This window comes from Salmo salar, chromosome 09 (assembly GCF_965601325.2).
Source record: "Salmo salar chromosome 09, fSalSal1, whole genome shotgun sequence".
Classification (NCBI taxonomy): Eukaryota; Metazoa; Chordata; class Actinopteri; order Salmoniformes; family Salmonidae; genus Salmo; species Salmo salar.
The window spans coordinates 22,540,209-22,550,386 of record NC_138299.1 but is presented as its reverse complement, the minus strand read 5'-3'; the positions used below and the strand labels follow the sequence as shown (position 1 = coordinate 22,550,386).

Genomic DNA, 10,178 nt, shown 5'->3' with positions numbered 1-10,178 from the left:
CAATTCAAGCTATTTCTTTTTGGCTTTAATGAGTTATGTATTTTTCCATTTTTGATGAGGATCTTGGAATTTAGATTTTTTTTTTGGGGGGGGGGACAAAATTCTTAATCACATTCCTTTTTCATTTATGTGAAAGAGGCAAAAATCAATTATTTTTATTAGACAAAGCAGAATGCAAATGAATGGAATGGGTTGCATTAAGAAACAAAGGATCCGGAGAGGCCCTGATAAGTGTTATTCTTGCCCCCTGAGGTAAAGCGTGTGGCTTGGGTTATTAAACACTTTGCAAACATTTTCCCTCTCATCCAGGCAGCAAAATAAGTATTATAGCACCACCAAACGATGGTCAAAAAAGTAATGGTAATCATTTCAGCTATACTGTTTATAAATAATTTTCTAAGGGATTTGTAAAGAATGTGTGGGATATGATAGCAAAGTGCTTTTCGAGAAGCGCCAAGCCGGAAATCCTGTAGAGTTGTGCATGCCGGATGCAACAGCAAGTGCTACAGCATAAGGATGCCTAGGCCGTGCTAGAATAGCTGTCTGAAGATGGCCTTTTTTACAATCTCCATCGATCATCACAGTCATATTTAACATGTGATGCAAGTTTCTTGCATGTCTGTTCAGGCTTTTGTTGGCCTGACATTCAAAGACCCATATGCCCTTTCCTGTGGAGGCTGAGAGTCTCCTCTGTGGCAGAGTTGCCCCAAGTTTTCTTACAGACTATTTACTTCTCAACTTAATCAAGCATGCACAACTCTGCAGGATTTCCAGCTTGGCGCTTCTTGAAAAGCACTTTGCTATCATATCCCACACATTCTTGACAAATCCCTTTGAAAATTATCTAGAAAAATGTACTTCTCTTGCAGAAGGCTCATTGAAAAGAAGAATTACATGACAGATAAAAAAAAATAAAAAAATATCACCAGTGAAAGGCTAGACAATGTACGTTGAGAAATTGGGAAGATGGGAGAAACAATGAATATTAAGTGCCTTAGAATCTAAAGCTGTCCTACCCGACTAAATTGAAACTGTATATCCTGAGGGGGCAAGGTTTCCAAATTGCTAATTACCGCCTCTGAAAGGGGGCTGTTTCTGATATGTTTGCTTGTGAAAGGCTGGCATTTAATGAAGCAGTGGCTGAGTTTTTTTTATTCCCCCTCTCCGGCTTTCAGGCCTCTCCCCGGACTGCCTCCCAGGCCAGAACAATGGCGGGCCCTGGAGCCCAGCTCTCCCACAGGCCCGGTGAGAGGAGGCCGGGGGCTGGGTACTGAGGGAGCCGCTCAGCATGCTGGCATATGGAGAGGACCGATAAGGTGGCAGCGGCACAGAGGCCCTTTCCCATGGGCCCAAGGGGAAATGTGCAGTTATTAAGAGTAAGATGAGAGAGATTAAATGGCTTTTGTGCTAATTTTCTCAGAGAATTAAATGTTTTATTTTACTTAGCCTGGCTTCATTTGAGAGTTGAAAGGAGTGGTAAATGACTTTTCATTCAGCCACACATTCGCTTTGAGGAAAACTTCCATTATTGGCACTTGTCAGACATTGTCTAAAAACACTTATTTCTATTGTTTTAAAAAAAGTATGAACTTATCTAATACATTTAGAATTGGTCTTTCTCAACACACAAGGAACATTGTCACTTTGAGGGAACTATTCTGCAAACCACTTGGAATACTTTTTTCATACTAGCTGTATTATGGGCACATATATTGCTTGCCTGGTCAAGAAAACAGTTGACCTGACATGATATTGCCCTCTGGGAAGTTTCCTTAAAAAAAAACACACACAAAATAAAGATATTAATTCTATTCCCTTGTTGTATGATGTCTATAACTAGATTCTGGTAGCCTATGTGCTTGAAGCCCCCATACAATCATCACGGTATGTCTAATAAATCTCTCTGTGTGTGTATTTAAAGAAACTAACTCCAAAATATATTTGTTATAATTTATTTCCCTGAGCCTCCATTGGCCCTTGAAATGCTCAGTCTGATTGTGTGGGTGTTAGGCAGCGAATTTGAAGATATTTACATATCTTCTGAATGGCTGATAGGATGGTCAAGAGCCCACCCCCTTACCCAGATGAACAGTCATTGGTCTATTATAATCAGATCACATTGTGACACCATGATGTGGCTAAAAGTTCCATCCCACCTGAACAGGCTGAAATTCCAGGCGTTTTTTTCCAAACACAAAAAGGGCATTATCATCATTTTCAGTTTCAGTGTTATTTAGACCTCTTAATGTGAAAGATCACGTTAACTGCACTGCCCCTTTAAGCATAGTGCAGAGAGCTCAACTAAGGTAGCTTTTTTTATGGATGGGATAAATATCCTATCTGGGTTGTGGGATCCTTGGGACCTTATCGTTTAAAATCTAAACTTCAAATGGGATAGAGACGTCCCAAGGATCCCAGATAGCGCTAGCCGTGGTACACTCAACTCCGTTATATCGAGGCAGAGTTTAGTATTGATAACTAGTCGCGCGATTTGCTAGCAACATGAGTCGATACTTGTAAAATGTAAATAAAAAAAATGCATAACTGCCCTGTACAATTGCGGTCCTCCCGCGAATTGCTTAAGTTCATACTTTTAAGGAATACAGCCACCGATGTTTTCCTCATTTGTGTTGCTCAACTGGAGACATACTGGCCTCTGAGATTCAATTGACAGAAGCGAGTTGAGCAACACAAATGAGGAAAACATCGGTGGCTGTTTTCGATAAGTGTTTTTTAAAAGTATTCATTTCATCACCCCGGGGCAGCACCGCAGTTGTACAGCGCGACCAGTTATCAATAGTCAACCGCCTTGATATAGAGCGCACAGACCGAAAAAAGACAGCAGGGCGGAAATTACTTCATTCGTTTGGCAGCGGGGCGGAAGTACGTCTCATGTTTACAGCTGTGAAAAACAAAACAAGCAGGAACTGCGACTGGTGAGTGGAAACAACAGCATCGTTACATAACATAAGGATATAATTTCATTGAGAAACGGAGCGTGTAATCTCAGACAGCGTTCTCATTTTAAGTGCAGTAACAACAATTGTGTCACGATACCGTTGTAAGAGATATCAAGGTTTCGCAACGATAATGTTTTGCTTTGTGGTTTTCTTAGCACATTTCGCTCCCCAGGCTAGGCCTATTGTTATCTAATTATCATGGTCAGTTTTAGAACGATAGAAGAAACAATAATATTGAAGAACGATATGAACTTTCTAGTTATTTGGAGTCTGCCGAAGTGCTGAAGGCTACACACAATATATATTACATAATAGTCTTCTTTCCCTGTCCAATTGGTCATATTCAGTCCTGATTATAGCCAAATGGTCAAATTCTCTTTCACTCGTCTTCATGTTCTATTCAAAAGTGTTTCAGAATTAGCTGTGCTGTAATAAGGAATGAGTTGTGAGTAGATTCATTCTGTAGGTTATGTAGTCACTGCTGTTACTATGCCTGGGTAGTGGATCGAGGGAGGCGGTTGGTTGCCTGACAGAAAACAAACTGCACTAGAAGAGAAAAGGATAGTTATTACTTTTTTTTTTCTTCAACTGAAAAAAATCATAGGTTCCACTTTAAACGATCAGTAAGCATTTTATAGAAAACCTAAGCAAATGTCTTTGTGATACTTGTGGCAAAGTGCCAGATGCCAGACCTGCAAGTTTGTTTTATACAGTATGCTATAAATAAGTTGTGAAGCATCTACCTTGGCCCTATGAAGGGTTTATGAAGGCTGTATTAAGACCAACACAATTGTTGTTAATTGAAAATGGGTCCAAATCATTGTTCAATTAGTTGAACAAAACATCTTCATAGTCATGTGCATTATGCTTTAACAGTAGCTTCTCAGAGGATTCTGAGTGTTGTAGTTGACACCAGCAGCAGCAGTCCTCTTATCCTAGACGCACCATAAGCTAGTGTCAACTTACACCATACTCATTCTATTCATGTGCCAATCACATCTACTGTATACTGGAGCTGTACTGCTCCAGCTTACCAGTATTCCTCTCCCCCTGTACCCCAGCAGCATGATGGATGAGCTGGTGCACGACCTGGTGTCAGCCCTGGAGCAGACCTCAGAGCAGACCAAGCTAGAGGAGCTCTGGGAGGAGATGGTTCTGAGTCCTCTGCAACAGCGCAGGCAGATCCGACGGCGCCGGGGACGTAAGCGCCGCTGTGACTCCTCCCTCCACCCCTTGGAGCACAGCCGTTGCCTCAGTGAGGCCTCCGAGTCCAGCCTGGACGAAGCAGCCAAGGACTGCCGGGAGAATGCTGCTCCGGCCCCCTCCGCCGCCAACTACAGCGACTCAGACGACATGGTAATGGCCAAGCGCTGGCCCTCCTGCTCCAGCAACAGCTACGCCATCAAGACCAAGCAGCACTCCTGGCCTGAGTCAGACTCCTTCACAGAGAACACCCCGGGACGGCCACTCAGGAGGAGGCGGAAGGTCAAACGCATGACCTCTGACGTGACGGTCAGCCTGCAGCAGAAGTTGACGGTGTCAGGGGTGGATGGCGAGCGGGGCGGAAACCACAGGTCGTCCAAAAAGCAGCGTCTGTCCAGGCTGAAGAAGGGCGCTGGAGGCTGGGTGGGAGTGGACAGGGAGGCTGATGGAGTGGGCCTCAGGGCAGAGGAGTGCTGGAAGGATAAGATCCCATTGGTCCTGGAGGCCAAGGAGCAACGAGAGGCTTCTGATGAGAATATGTCTGAAGGGTAATGTTCTAAACATCAATTTTATTTGTTGTGTGAGAAAATATCAAGTTGGGCAGGACAATAATATAACATCTAAAAGGATATAATATTTTAGGATAATGATTTTTTTTTACGTTGTGTTTTCATTTGGCATTTCCTAAATATTACATAATATTTGCAACCTTTGCAATATTTACAATATAGCCTACAATTGTAAAATATGTTATTGCTGGCCTTTGTTGACACAGACCTAGTCAAACTACAAATCACCCCTAAATATCACGTTCCATTTACCCTTTGGGCGGTGAAGTTACTGAGGCAGTTTGGCCCGTAATATAAAAGTCATGGGCATAACTACTATCTGACAGAGGCAATTAAACACAGCGACATTTAAAATGATCTATACTGCCTGTCTTCATCTAGTTGTCAATATTCAATGTGGCCCCGTCTAAAACAAAAAGTGCATCACGTAGATGCTTCTGCACCTTCAAGTATTGAATTGACATAAATGAATGATATTCCCTTCATCTGCTCTCTCTCTCTGAGGTGATAAGTGGGGAGGGATCTCTGATACTGTGGCCGCAAGGCATCACTCAGCTCATTACTTTGCTGGGAGAAATTGTCACAAGTAAATAAGTCGCTTGGTGAGCTATTGATTCGTTTCAAAATAAATGTCTATCTTATTCTTAATATTTGAAGCTATGTCTGTCCTGAGTTCAACTGTGTGCATTAAAAAAAAACATCTAAATTAGATATACTACTGTGACTGCCTATAAGTGACATTGGAACCAATCAATTACCATGCTGTCATATTAATTACAATAATGGGTTTACTAAATAGGCCTATTCAGTCCTGCCTGGACACTTTAGGGCTGAGCCAGTTTGACATAAAAATTCACAGTGAATAATCTAACCTAACCTCTGCTATCCTCAACGGAGTGGAAATCATTAGTGTCTGTATACTACACTAGTAAAAAAAAATAGAAACTTGGACCATGGAGGAATAGGCTAGTTCCATAGACGTCGCAAAGAAGTGCATAGTGCTGCCTGTGTGTAAAGCTGGTTGGTCTCTTCTCCCCAATGTCCCTCCCACTGCTAGACACCTGCCTCCACTGGGTATTCCCCTTGATGATCTCATTATCTGTTGGCCCATATAAAAAACATGGAGAAGAAGTCTGTGGTAACCAATAATAGGGAGACAGAGGGCTTTACATCTTCTGGTTTAATTTGTCCTGACCTCCCTGGCCCCTCAACGGTACTTGTTTTCTTACTTTATGGAAAAATCAATAGCCGTTCTGACAGAAAACAGCTCGGGAGAAGAAATAAATGGGAACACCGTGGCACACTGTCAATCATTTCTCACTTACACAACAGAAGGCTACTGATTGCTGCTCAGTAGACTGCCGCTCTGTACTGAGGACTAAACAATCTCTGGGTTAAGTCCTGCTGGAGGCCAAGGAAATGGGAAAATGGTAGCAAGTGATGGGGGGTTGACAGTGGTACAACAGCCATATTTAGACACCAGGAAAAGCTACGCTCCATCCATCTGATGTTTTAGACTTCAGTTACTTCTTAAAATGTATTTGAACCCTTTTAGGTTTCAGTAGTCTCTCTCTGTTCGTTCCATTAACCTCTTCATATTCTGTGTTTGATCTCTTAAACGTCCTTTGCCTTAAGGTCACAGCTCATGCAGTATATGCACAGACCAGAGCCTGCCTTTAGCCGCCCAAGTGCATTGGGAGCAGATGTTGGCAACTCCAGCTGGGCTCCACATCCTTGATTAGAGCAGCGTTGGCCTGCTGGCAGGATGGCCACCTGGTGCCCAGTCTGGCCCAGAGAGCAGGCCTCACCTGTGGGTGGAGGCAAACAGGGACACAGCCTCTGTCTACAGCTGTGGTGTTGGTGGTGTTCAACATGGACAACCTTTCCACCGGAAAGCACAAACCATTGTGTGTGCATTTGTCACACTCCACACATTCACTTTCTAATTTGGATTTTTTGAAAACTCTATGAAGAGTTTTGGTTTAGAGCTGTATTCCATTTGCTGAAGTTCATTTTCATAAATCTCTGAGACTAATCCAATTACAGGAGCTCAGGGAGGGTGGGATAACCTTATATTCAAGACGCCCATGGAAGAGGGCATGGATTTGGGCTGGGGCGGCTTGTTTGAAGAGCCAACAGAGCCATTGTTATCTGCGCTTTGCCCCCCTCTGTCTCTGTCCCCCCTCTGCTGAATTAGCCCAGGCTCAATAAATGGCGGCCGACCCGTAATCTCTGCGCAAACTGGTTTGCCTCTCCCAGGAGCCAGGGATTATATCCTAATGATTAGTCCTAATCTGGATACTGTGTTTTTGCTTCACCTCAATGGCTTGTCTGCAGACAATGGGGCCGTGTGGGGAACTGATTAGTTCAACCAGAATTGACAGAGGTTTGTCAGAAGGGAGCTTTTATTCCACACTGGAATGCAGTTGTCGTGTCTTAGAACACGTAACTGTCCTTGTCTTAATTGAGTGCCACCATGTTTGAAGGGAACGTCAGTGTGAAGACTTATTTAGTGATATGGTGCCTGATGCAAAGTACGTGATAGTATTTCTCTGGGAAGAAGAAATGGGAGGCCTGTGTTTTGATTGCTTGGATACCCAAACTCCTTGATCTAAGCAAACGCTATACCACACCCACAGACGTTAGTTTCTCCTCCGCAATGAGTCTAGATTTGAGTACCTATCCAACGATTTCTAGAACGCAAACACATTCTAACCATTCTGATTGGTCCCATAAACTGATGGGTTGGGCCAGAGCCAGAACACACGTGGGTAAAGCTGCATTTAGAAATTGGCTTTGATCCTCTGATTGGTTAGAGATGATCCAATCGCTGATGACTTTGTTTTGTACAACACCCTTTATTTTGACGTCACCACAAACAACTTCAATGATGGCAATCTCAGACTGAGCAGTGGAAGAAATGAAGTTTGAGTCGTCAGGCAAGTGTTTTGATGAGCTTTACCTGTAATTGATACTAACACAGGAATGATCCTTGTTCTCGCAAGTGCATTTGAAACAGCTAAGTTTGACTAAAAGGTCTGTCAACTTTTCTTGACAAAGGTCATGGGAGGAGATGAAAGAAAGGTGTTTCTACTGGTCCCAAGAAAAATGGCAGCCTCAATTATTCATGGAATTAATTAGGCAGTACTTAATGGAAACGGTTTCACATTGGCTCAGGGCTGCTCCCAGCGACATCACATTACACCTTTAATACGGATAAATAGTTAATGTGTGGCTCTAATTAATTGTTTATACCTGTGATCTTTTTCAAACTTTGCTCCAAATCCCCCTATAGGAAGCAAACACATTTTTTAACTCAGAAATGGAAGAAACTGTTGTACCGCTGCCGTCTGTGAGCCATAACTTATTTTTGATAAGGGTGCATATTTCTAAATGTTCCTCTATTATAGAGAAAGATAATTATTGTACATGTGTAACCTGTACTCAAAATATTCTCCTTAAGACCATTTGGGGAGTATTCAGACCCCTTGACTTTTTCCACATTTTGTTTCGGTACAGCCTTATTCTAAAATTGATTAAATCGTTTTTTCCCCCTCAAAGAAAAAAAAGTTGTCATTTTTGCAAATTTATATAAAATATAAAAACTGAAATATCACATTTACAGTGGGGGAAAAAAGTATTTGATCCCCTGCTGATTTTGTACATTTGCCCACTTACAAAGAAATTATTTGTCTATAATTTTAATAGAGACAGAATAACAACAACAAAAAATCCAGAAAAACGCATGTCAAAAATGTCATAAAATGATTAGCATTTTAATGAGGGAAATAAGTATTTGACCCCTCTGCAAAACATGACTTAGTACTTGGTGGCAAAACCCTTGTTGGCAATCACAGAGGTCAGATGTTTCTTGTAGTTGGCCACCAGGTTTGCACACATCTCAGGAGGGATTTTGTCCCACTCCTCTTTGCAGATCTTCTCCAAGTCATTAAGGTTTCGAGGCTGACGTTTGGCAACTCGAACCTTCAGCTCCCTCCACAGATTTTCTATGGGATTAAGGTCTGGAGACTGGCTAGGCCACTCCAGGACCTTAATGTGCTTCTTCTTGAGCCACTCCTTTGTTGCCTTGGCCATGTGTTTTGGGTCATTGTCATGCTGGAATACCCATCCACGACCCATTTTCAATGCCCTGGCTGAGGGAAGGAGGTTTTCACCCAAGATTTGACGGTACATGGCCCCGTCCATCGTCCCTTTGATGCAGTGAAATTGTCCTGTCCCCTTAGCAGAAAAACACCCCCAAAGCATAATGTTTCCACCTCCATGTTTGACGGTGGAGATGGTGTTCTTGGGGTCATAGGGAGCATTCCTCCTCCTCCAAACACGGCGAGTTGAGTTGATGTCAAAGAGCTCCATATTGATCTCATCTGACCACAACACTTTCACCAGTTGTCCTCTGAGTCATTCAGATGTTCATTGGCAAACTTCAGACGGGCATGTATATGTATTCTTGAGCAGGGGGACCTTGCGGGCACTGCAGGATTTCAGTCCTTCACGGCGTAGTGTGTTACCAATTGTTTTCTTGGTGACTATGGTCCCAGCTGCCTTGAGATCATTGACAAGATCCTCCCATGTAGTTCTGGGCTGATTCCTCACCGTTCTCATGATCATTGCAACTCCACGAGGTGAGATCTTGCATGGAGCCCCAGGCCGAGGGATATTGACAGTTCTTTTGTGTTTCTTCCATTTGCGAATAATCGCACCACATTTTGTCACCTTCTCACCAAGCTGCTTGGCGATGGTCTTGTAGCCCATTCCAGCCTTGTGTAGGTCTACAATCTTGTCCCTGACATCCTTGGAGAGCTCTTTGGTCTTGGCCATGGTGGAGAGTTTGGAATCTGATTGATTGATTGCTTCTGTGGACAGGTGTCTTTTTTACAGGTAACAAGCTGCGGATAAGAGCACTCCCTTTAAGAGTGTGCTCCTAATCTCAGCTCGTTACCTATATAAAAGACACCTGGGAGCCAGAAATCTTTCTGATTGAGAGGGGGTCAAATACTTATTTCCCTGATTAAAATGCAAATCGATTTTTAACATTTTTGACATGCGTTTTTATGGATATTTTTGTTGTTATTCTGTCGCTCACTGTTCAAATTAACCTACCATTAACATTATAGACTGATCCTTTCTTTGTCAGTGGGCAAACGTACAAAATCAGCAGGGGATCAAATACTTTTTCCCCCCACTGTACATAAGTATTCAGACCCTTTACTCAGCACTTTGGCAGCGATTACAACCTCAAGTCTTCTTGGGTATGACACCACAAGCTTGGCACACCTGTATTTGGGGTTTCTTCTATTCTTCTCTGCAGTTCCTCTCAAGTTCTGTCATATCGCTGCATAGCTATATTCAGGTCTCTCCAGAGATGTTCGATCAGGGTCAAGTCCAGGGTCTGGCTAGTCAACTCAAGGATATTCAGAGACTTGTC

The 10,178-nt window shown here is 42.9% G+C and overlaps 1 protein-coding gene across 4 annotated transcripts in view; it reads left to right on the top strand.

Moving 5' to 3' along the window:
• The first annotated feature begins 2,798 nt into the window (after nucleotides 1-2,798).
• LOC106611050 (G patch domain-containing protein 2-like) overlaps nucleotides 2,799-10,178 on the top strand; it is a 37,785-nt gene continuing 30,405 nt past the window's right edge. For 3 of the 4 annotated variants that reach the window (XM_014210880.3, XM_045723472.2, XM_045723471.2), the window contains exons 1-2: nucleotides 2,799-2,936; nucleotides 4,022-4,711. In XM_014210880.3, the coding sequence (XP_014066355.2) occupies nucleotides 2,893-2,936; nucleotides 4,022-4,711 (734 nt within the window). In that variant the 5' untranslated portion in view covers nucleotides 2,799-2,892. The remainder of the gene's footprint in view (nucleotides 2,937-4,021; nucleotides 4,712-10,178) is intronic. The other variant, XM_014210881.3, reaches the window with a different exon arrangement.